General features: G+C 45.3%; 1 protein-coding gene across 1 annotated transcript in view; it reads left to right on the top strand.

The window, feature by feature from the left end:
• Positions 1-16477, top strand: part of grm7 (glutamate metabotropic receptor 7) — a 269504-nt gene that overhangs the window by 79027 nt on the left and 174000 nt on the right. The window contains exon 2 of the mRNA XM_069677516.1: positions 484-700. Within this exon, the coding sequence (XP_069533617.1) occupies positions 484-700 (217 nt within the window). The remainder of the gene's footprint in view (positions 1-483; positions 701-16477) is intronic.

The following is a 16477-nucleotide window of genomic DNA, read 5'->3' as shown; positions in this document are numbered from 1 at the left end:
GCTGTGTGTTTTCTTTCAGACAAATGATTCTGTATTTGAACTGTAAATTAAACTGCACTAACTTTAGAAACACGTTCATGGCTCCAGGAGACACGTGGTGTGCGTCCACTCACTTCGTCACAGAGAGCGATGTGACGTCTGTTTCTGGTTAAATTAATCTTCCTCTGACAACGTTACAGAAAGGATCCCTACACCTTTTTGTTAAACACATGTTGATAGTCAGTTCAGGTTAAACAAACACGACTTTCATTCAGAGTCTCAACCAAAATCAGTACAGTTTCTGTGCCAAAGCCTAGACAGGAAACGTTTCTGTGGGACTGTAACACGTGCCAGCAGTGGAGCTGCTAGTTTGGGAAATGCTTCTTAATTCCTCAAAACTCATACATCATATCTTACATTTTTTTCTCAGTCTTCACTTATCCGAGAAGAACTGTCAAAGTGCCTCCACCCTCCTAACGCCTCCCCCTCTCTCTCCCCCTGCAGATCCCTCAGATCAGCTACGCCTCCACCGCCCCGGAGCTGAGCGACGATCGGCGGTACGACTTCTTCTCTCGGGTGGTGCCTCCGGACAGCTTCCAGGCCCAGGCCATGGTGGACATCGTGAAGACCATGGGCTGGAACTACGTCTCCACTGTGGCCTCCGAGGGCAGCTACGGGGAGAAGGGCGTGGACGCCTTCATGCAGCTCTCCAGAGAAGCAGGTAAGATGGCTCACAGCTGGATCCATGTTGTTTGCAGGTTTACATGCTGCTGATATTTTACTGTAAACCTTCAGCACAGAATGATTTGTGAAAATGCATTTCTTGCACATCCACCAAAGAATGATCAAGGCAAAGAAGCTGTGACTGAAAATATGGTCATGTCGACGGGAGCTGTTCTCATACTGGATTAACAAATGCCTCCAACAGAGCATCCAGTGTGGATCCAGTAGCGTTGAGGACGCCGCTCTGTGCTCAAATCTGTTAGCATAACTTCTAAAAAAATCTACTTCACAAGAAATACAGTGTCCTTTGCTGCTAATAAACAACATGACCAGTAAGCACTGACCAGACAGGATTCTGGATCTTTGGAGGTATTATGGCTGCCACTGGTAACTACCGTTTAAAAGCAGCGAAGAAGAACTGCTTCCCATGATTTCTCACCTGAACAACAACAGCTGGTGGAGAGTGAAACTCAGAACACGAGGTTAGTGTTTATTTCAAGCTGTGGCTAACACGTGCTGCTAGCATTAGCTTAGCTCTGCCTGTTTGTAGACCTTAGTGTTTATCTCGATGAGGTTTTAACAGGAGCCGAATGATCGTCCGAGGTCTCCTCCTCTCAGAACAAACCTGCCCAGGTATTACAAACGGTTAAAATAGTGAATAAAACAGCTTCATGTAAAAATCTGTGTTTTTCTAATGTGCTTTGGTAAATATGCAAGTGAGAAACTGTAAATCAGCCGGTATCTGAATCAGTATCAGAAAGGAAACACCGGTGGCTGAACATGTGCACTTACAGGGACCAGCTGAGAGCTTGAAGGTTTGCTTCAGCTCAGACAGCCTCTGGTGGATCTGTGTGTGTGGTTTCATGTGTTTTGGCTGAAGGAGGATCTGAGTCGGGTCTGATCCGGCTCTGGTTTGTTCGTGGTCTAACAGCAGAGCAAACACGTGACTGTGAGAGCAAAGATAAAAACATGTTTCTGACGGTTAAAGCGACAAATCTGAATCCTTTAGACATGAAAGAGATGCGAGATCAACTGATGAGTGTCAGAAGCTTGAGAGGAATAATGAGTGTATACAGTGATGGTGATTGCTGCCTGAATAATCTCGCTGACATTTACGTCCGTCTGAGGAGCTCGGGGTGTCCTGACATTTGTGAGCTGCAGTTTTTAGTGATTATTAAAGGACACGGAGCTGCCAGAGATCTTTTAGCTCTGCTAACAGCGACCGGTTGTGGAGCGTTTCCACGAGTAAGTCCTTCATCACTGACCTGTGCAGGTTTCTGAACAAAGATCTGACTCATTTAACTTCACTGCAGTCCTCAGTGTCATCCGGAGTGCTATTAATGCAGGTTCAGTTTAAGAGGACATTCAGGCTGAGCCCCCCGCTGTGTTTTCAGAGGTAATGAGCAGATCAGTCGATTAACAGAACAAAGAGCAAACGTGAAGTGTTGATGCAAACATGAGCAAAGCTTTGGAAACTTCATCGAGGAACTGACAGTTATAGTTTTCATGGAGGCTGAATGTCTCGAGATTTAAAATCAAATCGTTCCTCATTGCTACTGAAAGGTTCAGTTCACTTTAGCTGCACTGAAATTACATTTAAATGTGACCACAGATTTGACATCAGCTCTTTCTTAAGGAGCCTAACGTTCCTTCCTTTCAACAAAACTTTTACAAGGACAAATCTTTCAGCGTTTAATTTGACTTGTCAGGAGGTGAAGTTACAAAAAACATCAGGTCTGTCCTGCAGCTTCTCCTCTTGGAGCCATCGCACGCGCAGACTTTACATCAGACATAAATCCAGTGAGAGTTCATGTTCAGAGTCGCTTCATGTTTTTATTGCAAAAATAAATTTAAATTAAAAACAATTTGCATCGAATGACGGTATGCACCGTGACCCGTCTTCCTCCATCACGCGTCACGACACCTACTTATAGGTTGGTGCCCGTCCCACCAGCGTAGGGCGCACACAAACTGAATGTAGAGACACAATAATGCAGAAAAATTAACAAACAATGTAAATAAAAATAGACTAAAATGCGGCTGCTACAGGAGGCAATGAGGTAATGAAACAGATGGACAGGAAGTGTTTCACTGTAACAAGTCACACGTGGGCTGAACTCTTCCTGAGATTTAATGACAGTAAACAGGCTGAGAGGATGCTGGAGTAACTACATCAGGATGCAGGTTTGTAAACAGGCTGAGAGGATGCTGGAGTAACTACATCAGGATGCAGGTTTGTAAGCAGGCTGAGAGGATGCTGGAGTAACTACATCAGGATGCAGGTTTGTAAACAGGCTGAGAGGATGCTGGAGTAACTACATCAGGATGCAGGTTTGTAAGCAGGCTGAGAGGATGCTGGAGTAACTACATCAGGATGCAGGTTTGTAAGCAGGCTGAGAGGATGCTGGAGTAACTACATCAGGATGCAGGTTTGTAAACAGGCTGAGAGGATGCTGGAGTAACTACATCAGGATGCAGGTTTGTAAACAGGCTGAGAGGATGCTGGAGTAACTACATCAGGATGCAGGTTTGTAAGCAGGCTGAGAGGATGCTGGAGTAACTACATCAGGATGCAGGTTTGTAAGCAGGCTGAGAGGATGCTGGAGTAACTACATCAGGATGCAGGTTTGTAAGCAGGCTGAGAGGATGCTGGAGTAACTACATCAGGATGCAGGTTTGTAAACAGGCTGAGAGGATGCTGGAGTAACTACATCAGGATGCAGGTTTGTAAACAGGCTGAGTTCAGGCTATGTCCTAGTTCATGTTGTTTTTTGAATGGAGTTTGGTTGGACTCTTCTCATGCAACATCTGGACATGAAGTGTAACGTGAACGACACAACCGAACGTTTTGTCTGATCTTTGTTTGAACCTGCAGCAGGAAAACTTTGGATCTGCACTTTGGCAGCTTGTAGACAGACTCCTGTCCTCACACCTTCACACACACTCCCAAAGGCTGACACAGAAACGTGCTGAACACAATCAAATACTAAAACAGGTCAGAGGACAGGTGTCCTGCAGACGCCACAGCACGCTGATACCCATGTGATGATTGGGAGGGAGACGTTGTTTATTAAGGAACTTTCTTCTCGTCCGACCCTTCAGTCCTGTGTTTGGATGTTTTCAGTCACTTTTCATCCCTGCAGGATCAGCAGAATCTGTCTCAGTGTGAATACAGTAAAACTGCTGACAGGAGATCAAACTTCCCCTCACTGTACGGCGTCCCTGCAGACACTGAGGCTGTGTGGACATGCTGCTTTCACTGATACAGGCGCCTTCCGACTGTGATTACAGGACTTAAGTTAATTTATTAATGATGAATTCAGGAGGAGTGAATTAATATTGGCGTGTGGTCGGAGTGCACATGTTGTAATTGTTCCTAAATCCTGTTAATGCTGTCGTTATCAGGCCAAGAAAGCCAACTACGCCTCCTTAGTTGAGTATTCAGCTGATAGATATCTGTTAAAAAGCTCTGTGTGTGTGTGTGTGTTAGTAGGTGTGTGTGTGTGTGTGTGTGTGTGTGTGTGTGTGTGTGTGTGTGTGTGTGTGTGTGTGTGTGTGTGTGTGTGTGTGTGTGTGTGTGTGTGTGTGTGTGTGTGTGTCAGGTCTCTCTAGGTTATCTGCAGATTTGTGAGTAATCCACCATGTATCGATTGCAGGAGGTTCCTTCTACCCGCGCACAGACACACACCTGCATATAAAGTCTCGCACACACCGCTAACATAATTAGACAGCGTTCGTTCGTGGAGATAGGAGTCACACACACACACACACGCACACGCACACGCACACACTCACACTCACACTCACACACACACACACACACACACACACACACACACACACACACACACAGTGATTATTCAGGTTGGTGGAGACTGATTAGTGGGAAAGAGTTTCTCTCTTATCTAAAGTTTTCTGCTGCAGTCGTTCAGTCTGACAGACTGCAGGAACATCAGGGTCAGAGAGGTCACATGGTGCAGTCAGTGAGGTCACATGGTGCAGTCAGTGAGGTCATACTGACGTTGGGTTATACTTGCATTCTTTAGTTTTCTCTTTGAGAGTCAACGTTTCCGACGATGCTTACTTCAGTGCTAACAGTGCGAACACCAGGAGCCGACCCTACGAAGCCAGTTCAACAGACCCAGGCAGTCGTGCTAAACCGTCACATGACGCTGGTTATCACCTCGATAAGTTAACCCAGGGCTCCTCTGAGCGCGCTCACATTAAAGGGGCGTGTTTGGAGCTAATGACCGATCTAAACACGGGCGAGTCTGCCGTCAGCTGATCGACATGTTTCACAAACTCGGAGCAAACTGTGATTTCAGAAAGAGATGAAGAAGTTTCACAGACTGACATCACTCAGCTGCAGCTGCTGGATGCAGGACGGACAAACAGACTGTGTGACTGTGCAGATATAACAACATCACTGCTCCATCATCAGAGCACCATATATTTATTATAACAGTCGTGTGTTACACGAGATGAACACGCTGCACAGACGTGTCCTTGTTAATGACAGATTGAGACTTGTTCTCTCAGCCGTATCAAACTGTGGAGCACATAAACATCAAGCTTAAAGAATGTTGACGTTCATATCTGATAAGAACAAAGATCTTCAGGCTCCAGTGTGTTTATCAGTGAAGCTCGATCAATATCTGTCATCAATATATCTCATAAACTCAGACGTAAACAGGAAGTGTTTCACCGCTCTCTCTCTCCCTCCTCCCTCTCAGCATCTGCTCTCAGAGCTCCTGAATCAAGACACCTGATTGGTCAGTGGGTGGTGCTTAGTTTAGATTGATCTCCAACATCACCTGCTCCGGAGCAGGTCAGGTGTTCAGCCTAAGTTACCATGGTGATGTACCCCGGTAAGAAGTGAACCACCTTCGTAGTACTGGAAACTCGGACTTAACCCTGAAGGTACCTCGATAACACCTGCCCTCCCCCACGTAGTGTCAGTTTTACACGTGCAGGGACATGTTAGCAATAATTAATATGTAATCAATATATTGCAGCAATAATAAACACCTGGTTGGTGAAGGTGTCAGAGTTCTCTTCAGACACAGGTAACAGGTCAACATGGCGGCCTGCTGGTGCTAATAACAGTTTGTCAGGTAGTTCAGATTTTCAGGAACAACTGAAACAACTGAAAGTAGCACGACTGGGATGTTTAACATTGGAGCAGGTGAAGTGTGTGAAAGCCTGAAACATCACCTGCTGATTGGATCAAATATTCATTTTATTTTTATGTGCAGCCAAAAAAGGGAAATCTTATCTGAAGTCAAATAGTGCCGCCCTATCACTCCCCGTCTCCAGGATCAGGCCTGGGTTTGTCTGACTCATCCATCACCGAGCCCGACCGGACCTTCAGGCTCCTTATTTAATTATCATTTACTTGGCAATGGGCCCAAAGCTTCAGAATATGACTCTGTAGGTTCTCCTCAGGTGTGACGCCTCGACCGCATTGTTCTGATGTGCTGTTAGAGTCAGGTGACGTAGAATGAAGAGTCTGTAAGGGTGGTGGTCAGGGGGAGGTGGGCGGTCAAACAAACACGGGTTTGATTCCCGTCTGAAACTTTCAGAGTGAACTTCTGATTTAACGTTCTTTGTGTTTCCCATGAAGAGGAACGGACTCAAAGAGAAGACAAATACATGCTCATTATATTCATTCAAACGATGCTAACGTGAGTCACACTACAGAGTCATATTCTGAAGCGTAGGGAAGCCGACCGAGCTGCCGAGTCGGTTTTATTTTTACTCCATCACATCCGTCAGCTGTTTCATGTGCCGCCCTGAAGGTTCTCACAGATCTGGTTTGAGCTAAAAACCAGCTCATGTACTGAGCAGGTGTGTATGTACACCTGTCCTGTAGATGTGCTTTAATTAAACATGACTGACTATAAACTGAACCTGCTTCAGCCGCAGACCTGTATCCTGAGTGATCCCACGTGCAAACATCCACCTGAGTCAGCCCAAAACCACAACTTGACTTTAAGTATTTAACAGAGCAAACTCTGCGTCCCAGGGCAGTTTGGGGTTGGACAGGAAACAAAAGCTAAACTGCTCACTTTGCGATCCAAGTTTCCTTTTTCTGCAGCTTCTGGAATACAGACAGACTTCTAAAAACCCTCAGGAACCTGCCCTTATTATCTCTGAATCAGCAGGATGGAGGAGGAAAACGCTGGGAGATATTTGCTTTCCATCCTTCAGAGGGTGAGAATGCTGACGGGGTAACTGGGCCCCTTAACACCATCTGAACTCAGCGTTGGCAGCAGAAAGCAGGAGGGAAACGTCTCCCAGCTATTTGCACTGTGGAGCGTTGGAGTGAAGAGTGCTGCTAAGAATCACACGAGGTGTAAGAAAGCAGCTGCAGCGACTGTTTGCTTTGAAATCAAACTGTTTCATTGTTTGCTTTCTGACATGAGCGATGCTGCAGGTCAGCAACAAGCAGCTGTGGTTTATCAGTGTCACAATGTTAGCATGTTAGCTTCAAACATCCAGAAGCTCAGATTCTTGAACTCTTTGCACGAGATGCGAGGAGGAAGCATTGTGTTGTCATGGATTCAGGGAGTTAGCTGTCAGCGAATGTTTTTGTTCATGTTAAGTCACAAGCTGTGTCCCAGGCCACGCGCTGCAGCCTTGGAAGGAGGCGTTCCACGGAGGATGCTCCGTTCATCGCCTGCGTAGACGTTAAAGCCGAACTGGAATGAGACGGTCTGGTCTACCCTTGCGTCACCAGATGCTGCTCCTGTCGCCTAGCAACAGGTAGCTAGCGGGCTAACTAGCTAGCATAACTAACGTCGTGTAAGTTAACCTGTTATTTTAAAGATAATTAGTTTCAAGGGCCCTGTTGTTGTCTTACACATGTGTGACACAGGCTATTCGACTGAGTTGAAACCAAAAACTTTTACATTTTAAAGTTTATACCTCGGCCGTTAAAAAGTCCGCCATCTTGTTTGAATTGCAGCGCAATGCATCTTGGGATACGGTGGGCCGTGAAGGATGCACCTGATGGATCCTTTGGGTGTAACAGGGTAACGGAGAACGCATTTGTCGGCCGCATCTGGTCTATGTCAAGGTTCTCTTTAGCACCTGTAGTAGGGAACCCTTAAACTAGTTTGTACACTTAGCGTCTGTGTAGTCAGCAGGTCATTTAGCATTTGTTTCCAGGTACCCTGAAGTTCAGGCCCAGAAAGTCCTGCCTTGTTTGACCCATCCATCGCCCCAGAACAACCCCAACCACAGTGTATTTGTCTTTCTGCGTCGCCTGAGATCATCTAGGTGGGTAATGGATCCAAACAAGCTCAAGACGTGTGGGTTACACACGAGTTATTGTGCTTCTGTACACACAGGTGTTAACAGTCACGGAGAACGGCCTGGGTAGCGTATCAGCGGGGTGGCAGTTCACAGTTGGCCTCACGTAGACGGACTGCTTTGCATGCAACAGGAGGGCTAATGAGCTACATGTTTCAATGTATCCAGAGGCAACTGTTTTAAGTCACACTTTGCCATCTGTTTTCAGGTACCATGAAGCATCTGTTTAAGGGAACAATCTTTCCTGTGTTTTTGGATCCTGTAGTGTGTTTGGAGGTGCTCTGTGGCGCCTGTCAGTTTGGCCTTTATGTCAGAGTACCTGTCAGCGGCTGCTTTGGGGTTACCCTTTGGTATCTGTTTCAAGGCACTATGGATGGTGTCACGGTATCCTTTGGCGTCTGTAGTGGGGAACCCTTTAACTAGTTTGAGGTACACTTCAGCGTCTGTAGTGTCTGTCTTAAGATAACTGAGCATCTGTTTCCACGTTCCCTTTAGGTCCATGCACAGAGTCCTGCGTTGTTTGACCCATCCATCGCTCGACCTCCAACCAAATTAGACGTTAGCAGCAGTCCCTCTGAGAGTTTATTACTGACTTGGTTTAATACTTTTTCTGGACATGAATTAACGTGTAATTACTTGACTTTGTTTGAGCAGCGTGTTTAAGTGAACACGCCCTTTACATACATCACATTATAAACAAGGGTCATAAGTGATGTTCCCTCGCGGTGCTGTCAGCTTGTTTACTTCCTCCCACACTACACATTTGTCTACACGGACATTAGTCGTGTGCCGTTCAGGCTCTGCAGCTCGGGTGTGTGTTGGCTCTGCAGCTGTTTGCCTCTCCATCCTCCTCCATCTTGGTGGTAAACAGCCTTCCCCTCAGTGTGTTTATTTATACATTCATTAGGCTGGAGAGATATTAGAAGCAACACGGCAGCTAATGCAGCGCATAATTTTCCTATTTGATTACCTGGGAGTCCCGGATGGCGCGTATCAGCCGTTTATTAGCCTCTTTTGCAGCCGTAAACACAGAGCAGTGACACGTCCTTATCATCACAGTGGGAGCTGGAGGAGCTGAGGAGGGGGAGGAGGGGGAGGAGGGGGGTGGGGTTGTGGGGGTGTAAAGGAGGACACTCAAAATGAAAAGCGAGCTGGTTTCTCTTTACTTCATCAGAGCATGGTGTGTTAGTCCGGGAATGATCAGCAGTCTGAGGCGATTCGGGGAGAGATCAGTCAAGTCGGGGAAACATATGGCATCCGTGTTCAGTAATATAGTTCATGCTGCACAGCCCGCACTAATGTTTTCTCAGCTTATCTCACTGCAGCGCCGCAGCCATTCATCAAAGCGCTCGTCTATTCTCCTCTAAATATTCCATTTTGTCAAACAAATCCAGCCCGTCCTCTTTTTGTGTTCCTCCACGCAGCTCAGTCATTATCACCTAACTGCTATTTTTCTCCATCACACTGACAATGACTGATCCCTTTTCATGCGGCTCCCTTTTGTTTCACAACACAAGCAAAATCCAGATTTCATGTTGAGTAATTTCACAACAAAAGAGGAGATGAATATCTGCTGCAGAGTCGGAGCTACGTTATTATTCAGGCTGGAGTTTTCATGTGAGTGTCGTCCTCCTTTAAAGTTTGTCAAAGTTTGTATCTCACTGCTTCAGATCGGCTCACAGTCACGTCCGGACTAAAGAGGCCCTGCAGGTTTAGGTTTTAGTTTGATGCTATCTTAGAATGATAAATATATATATATATATATATATACACTATCTCTGTTAGTCTTCTCCTTTCGGGCGCATTTAAAGCATCTGTTTTAAGGAACCCTGAAGCTTCTGTTTGAAGAAGCACTTAAGCGTCTGTTTGAAGGTATTCAAGCTTCTTCTCAGCAGCCTGTAGCATCTTTTCCTGCTGCAGGGTCACGGTGCCCGTTAGCATTTGTCAAGCATCTGTTTTAAAGTATTTTAAAACTGAACTATTGAAAGTGAAGAAACACATCCTGGTGTTGGTTAACACAATCAGTAAACTATGAGTTTTTGTTTGTACCTGGATCTACTTCTTGTAAGTGTGGCGTGTTTGAGTCATCTATCACTGTCTGCAGAGAACCGGCCGCGTCGAGAGCAAATGAGGCGGTGTTCACCGGTGCAATCCCTGAACTCATCGATGAAGCTTCTTATCAAACAAATATCTGCACGTGCTCAGAAACAACACGTATCAGACCCCCCTAACTCCGACTTTATTCTTGCGTCTCATGTTATAGTTGGACCAAACAATGACCAGCACACGGAGGAGGAAGTTTAGGCTCCGAAATCCAGTGCTATGTGCGTTATATATGAACTAAGTGCATTCGTACAAACCACACACTGTATAAAAAGATGGCCGACGTGACAGCTCCCTAACTGAAGCCAAACCCTCTCTGTCGCCCCCTGCTGCCTGGCTGCAGTATAGCTCCTAAAGCCCGCCTCCTCCATGTTAACAGATGGGACATGAGTCAAACTGTAAAATCAAAATACACGTCGAATACATTTCACACATTTTTCTCAAACATGGTTTCTGTCATAGTTAGTTCTTATCCTGCTGATTTATGTCACAGTGTTCATTTTTCAAGTTTACTTTTAATGAGTTATTTGATGCTATAAAAAGATGGTGTCAATAACTCGGCTGCTTCCTCTATGACATCACTTCTCTCTACACACCCTGTGAACCAGTTAGACCCGTCAGTCAGTCGCTCTTTAATGACGACCATCACAGAAGGCCGCCCACAGACCCGTCAGCCGAGTCACAGGTCATTAGGAGATGGAGGGTGTAGTCTACGAAGGTAGTGACTCACTCTGTGACTCACAGGCTCGGCAGCTCTGATTCGTGACTCCTCTGATTTCAGCTCCTGTTAACGACAGCACACCAAGAAGCAGCGGGCCGGGTCTCAATACTGTACCAGCAAAAGTTTCAATCAGAATCCAGTCGGAGGAGCTCTGCTCTTTTCTGTTTTATACATGTCCGAAGGAACACAGTCAATATTTGTTTATATTTGAGGATGTCTGATGGGTCTGTGTTACAGAGTTTATGTGTTTATCTCAGGGATACGCTCGTCGATCATCAGCACTCTTACTGTTCTGGTGTTAGCAGAAAGGCCGACCTTTGTCCTCATGCTGATGAACCCTTTCTTTGTGTTATTTAGTATTTGACAAATATTGTTTTGAATCGGAACCATTTTAAACGGCAAAATCATCAAAACAAACACACACAGATTGTTCTTCTAAGTGTGTGACAACATGACAGAAAGGATCCCTACAGAGATAGACCTTTTTGTTACAGAGGAAGATGATTGTTTAAACCACACACAGACGTTACATCGCTCTCTGCACACACACCAGACTCCATTCAGAAAAACACTGATTTAAGCTCCCAGGACACAGGAGGAGCTGCTGGTCTCTCTTTGCCTTAATCAGGCCAGTTAGTTTAAGTTGTCTTGAAGCTTTGGTGTTTTGAATGGTAAGTTTGAATCCAACACAATATTTGTGTAACACACAATTACAAAAACATACTAACTGACCAAGGCAGCAGTTGACCAGCAACTCCTACAGTCTAGACTGTAAAATCAGCGTTTTTATGAATGTAATGTTGTCACACACTTAGAATAACAATCTGAGCCTGTCAGTGGAAACAAGAACTTTTAGTGGACGACCTTTGACCCATCAAGGATTATGTTGCAGCCATTACAGCCTGTTTCACTGCTGTAGGATGAACACATCTACTGGAGACGTTCACACACTGTGTGTTCCTGTGAGTCATTCAGAGCCCAAAATAAAATAAAGGTGAGGTTCATAAACAAGGTAAGAGGACTTCTGTCGCCATGGTTACAGTAATAACCATGCGGTTCAGGTCAGTGAGTGCTTGCAGTTATGGTTACAGAAACCTTGACTGTCGTCAAAGTCAGATGTTTTATTAAAGGGGTCAACTGACTTCCTCCTTCTGACCGGCACAAGTCAAAATGCAAACAACCACTAGGGGGAACCTTCACTTGAACGTAAACAGATACGTTTAAAATGTTTGGGGTCATTTGTTGTCGTTCTTCTCGGCCTCGTGTCCTCCTTCAGTGACAGTTTAACTCCTTTTAAACCTGAAATAAATACCGATTTAATCAATAACAGCATCGGTAACATTGATCCTTTATCCTCATGAACAGACGACTCAGACGCTCTGTGTTTGACTCTCAGAGGGTCTTTGGTTCGTCCCACACAATGTCTTCCCTGTGTGGACGGCTGTGAGCCAGAGTGAAGGAGATTCTCCTCCACAATGGTTGTGCATCCGTTTGTGTCCCGAGGCCACGGAGGAAAGATAAGAGCAGACAGCATCCTCTCCGATCAGCCCGTGTGCCGTCCTCCAGATAAGCTAAGGAGCTTAGAAAGGAAGTCAAAAGACTGGAACCGGGATAAAGTCATCTAATACAGAGCTTTCCATGGCACGAACGTTTCCTGTGTGTAAAGAATACTTCATGTTTTCTGCTGCACAAACACACACTGCGCTCCACAGCTAACAACGCCAGAACGTGATGATGCAAGCGGCAGAAGTCTGAGCTTCCTGCTGCACAAAGAAGAATGCTCCCGCTGTCATCACTTTAAACAGCGTTATGCGAACGATGGTCCACGGCCAGGTCTGCTGTCACTGAGGTTAAACAACGACGTGAAAATGTCCGACTTGTTTTTGATGAAAAGGTGAAACGTGATTCCTTCAGTGACTCTTCAGCTGTGGACCTGCGCTGTCGTTTATGTGCTGTCACAGTGAATAAAAGCAGCAGACGTGCGGGATGTAAAGTCCCAATAAGACTTCATTTATCAGCTCATATTCCACACTGACTGCAATCACAACACACACATCAGTCGATCCATCACCCTGACACACACACACAGCAAACAGCCCTGCTTGTAAACTGCCTCCTCTGCGGGTGTGAGCGGGTGGAGGAGCGGGTGTGATCAGGCTGATTCTCAGTCAAGTCTTTCCCCGCCTGGCTCTCTGTCAAACGGACATTTGAGCCTCGTCACCGAGCGGAAAACGACGACTCTCAGAGAAAATGAAGAGAGAACTGCAGGAGTCGTCCTGAGTGCTGCTGCATCCGCACGCATCAGCTGACGCTTCATTTAACCGTCACAGAGCTCCCTGTGGGTCCGAGGGCGGCGCTGATCTCCTCGTTTCTACACTTCAATTATAATCCTCATGAACTCATACGAGAGCATGTTTAATACTAAAAGCCTCAGTAAGAGGACCAGCGGCATAATTCACTTCTTCACTTGTATCAGTTGATATCCTGAAGTATCAAAGTTTTATCAGGAGGTCAGAGTGCAGTGAGAGGCTTTGCACACATGTTTGAGCAGCTGCTGTTTGCTGTGTTCAGCCGTGTAACGATCACTGCGCTTTTATAATGAAGGAACAGGTGAAACTGTGGCAGGTCCTGCAGGCGTAAAGACTCAGCAACATGTCCTCCCTCCCAGCTCAGCAGCTTCGTCAGCGGCCTCAAGCGTCATGATGTGACGATACAGGTGTCACTCTCGTGTCAGACTCAGACGTGCACCTGCAGTCAGGTTAGCAAAAGACTTTCAAAATAAAGTTTGCTAAGAATGATTTCAGGTTCATGAGTTTTGGATGTGAAACAGTTTTACCAGAGAAGCAAAACGACTTGTTTATTGTGCGAACATTCGCTACATGACTTGAGTACATAATGCACCGCTGACTGTATGTGACATCACTACCTCGTGTATTTTATGTCACTCACATTCTTTACATACTTGAGGAAGTGATTTTCTTAAGAGACGTCCACACTGACTTGAGGTTCCTCACAGGACTCGGTCCCTGCTCTCTGGATCAAAGTCCTGTGTCAGTCAGACAGGTTCAGTCGCCCCAGGCAGACGTTCTCTCCCTTCTTACTGCGTCACCTGACTTCTACAACACATCAGAGCAATAAACTAGAGCAGAGCTTCTAGAAAAGACTCTAGAGAGGAACTACAGAGTCATATGTCAGAGCTTTAGGCCGCTGAACGAGCTGCTGTTTGGTGTGTGTGCAGTGACAACAGGCTGTAAATGTGCACACAAAAAGCAGCAGATCTTTGACATGATGTCACCTCGCCACACAGAATCATCAGCCCCGGTTTGAGTACAGCTGTTCAAACACGTCTCGGATTATTGTACAAATGAAATTAGTGTTGTGTTTATAATACCTGTCCCCTCGGCAGAGGGGCATTAAGAGATCAGGATTATTATGTGCATGCAGCATCAGCGTCAGCTAGCCCGCGAGCAGGAATCAGACAGGGCAAGAGGAGAGTAACAAAGATAAAGACATACTGTGGTTTAAAATGTCGTCCTTTCAGCCATGTATGAAAAGGCCTAAAAATAACTCTGTAAGCGACTCTTTAATAAGAATGAACAATTACTGAAGCAACATCAATCGAGGAATCTGTTCTGAGCTTTCTGATCCATTTAAAGGGTTAAATCTAAAACTCAGTTTCAGGCCGGAGACTTTCTTTCTTTTTAACCTTGTGTTCACGAACTCAACCGTCTGCGTCATGAGCGTAGTGTTACCGGAGGGTTCCTCTAGAGAGCGCAGCAGAGAGCTCAGGCCGTCTGTACCTACTGGATGCGCGGGATGTAAACGACAGACATGGAGAAACGCGAGGAGGTTTCGTCCATGCAGCACATTTTTCCATGCTCCAAACCGACGCAGGGAACACCTGACTGCACCTGCTGCTGTCTCCTCACAGTGTCTGTACCTCCTGACTCCTCCTCCTAAAACCTCTGAAGAAACACAGTTATGAGATGATATTTAACAGGATGGACCAAATACATCAAAGCTCACACCTCTCAGACTGTCAGCATCCACGTCACAGTCTGACAGTCGCGTTGGAGATGACGGTTATTAATGATGCATCTCTTTGAATATAAAGAGGCTTAAAAACTACAACAACCTGCTGCTTCCTCACAATGCTGCTCATTATGCAGGTGGACGCAGGTAAAGGTAAAAGCCTGTATTCATCGCAGCAGGAGAACAACAGAACTCTTGTGATACGTGCGATAAGTGAGTCATAATGAACACGTTGAGCTCTGCAGGCTGCATCAGTGACTCTGTGGAACAAACAGGAAATTAACTTTGACTTTATACGCAGCTGTTTGAACAAACTGTCCCTCCATGTGAGCGCTGTTTGTTCAGACTGATGTGGAAATTAACGTTAAAGAATATTATCATCTGAAAGTCTCATCTTCCATTAGACGAATATTACAAATAATGAAAACCTGATCAGAATACACAGTTCCCTGTTTAAAGTGTAATGATATTATCTTGATTGTCGTGTGTGCGTGACATGCTCTACATACATACAGTGTGTACCTGCAGTCATTATGAGATGTGTAAACAGGTGAGTGCCTCACAGCGCGGTAACTAATCAGAGCCACGAGCATGTAATCGTATAAAGCTGAGAGATGGGAGAAATAAATCAAGTGTTTCATGGTGATAATTTAATTCTTACATTGATTTCTTCAACATTATCCCTCAGTGATAATAGATTACAGGCTCCCCAGATCACATGATACATACTGCTCATGATTTTATAAAAAGGTGTGCCAGTGTGACGTGATGAAGGACCTGTCAGGGTATCTATTGTGGTGGATTTTTCAGCACCATGGAGAGCGGAGGTCATTTGTTTCAACTTAAAGGGTCATTCAGGTATTTCTATTTCTACATATTTGGAGTCTCAACAGGTACACACAGTGTGTGAACGTCTCCAGTAGATGTGTTCATCCTGCAGCAGGGAAACATGCTGTAATGGCTGCAACATAATCCTTGATGGGTCAAAGGTCGTCCACTAAAAGTTCTTGTTGTTTCCACTGACAGGCTCAGATTGTTCTTCTAAGTGTGTGACAACATGACAGAAAGGATCCCTACAGAGATAGACCTTTTTGTTACAGAGGAAGATGATTGTTTTAACCACACACAGACGTTACATCGCTCTCTGCACACACACCAGACTCCATTCAGAAAAACACTGATTTAAGCTCACAGGACACGATTGCTGCTGGTCTCTCTTTGCCTTAATCAAACCATTTAGTTTGAAGCTTTGGTGTTTTGAATGGTAAGTTTGTATTAAACACAATATTTGTGTACACAAAAAAAACTATCTGACCAAGGCAGCAGCAGACCAGCAACTCCTACAGTCTAGACTGTAAAATCAGTGTTTTTATGAATGGAGTCTGGTGTGTTTGCAGAGAGCGATGTAACGTCTGTTTGTGGTTAAAACAATCCTCTTCCTCTGTAACACAAAAGGTCTATCTCTGTAGGGATCCTTTCTGTCATGTTGTCACACACTCATAAGATCTTTATTTTAATGCAATATTTGTGTAACACACAAACAAAAGACGCAGCGGTGGGCAAACAACTGCCATATACTGTGAGGTAGTTCACTTATTATTTTAC

The sequence above is a fragment of the Semicossyphus pulcher genome, unplaced genomic scaffold, assembly GCF_022749685.1.
Source record: "Semicossyphus pulcher isolate SPU_LCO1_2020_fin unplaced genomic scaffold, fSemPul1.0.p SCAF_3, whole genome shotgun sequence".
Lineage (NCBI taxonomy): Eukaryota > Metazoa > Chordata > Actinopteri > Labriformes > Labridae > Semicossyphus > Semicossyphus pulcher.
The sequence above is the reverse complement of the archived record's forward strand: the minus strand, read 5'-3'. Positions and strand labels throughout refer to the sequence as shown.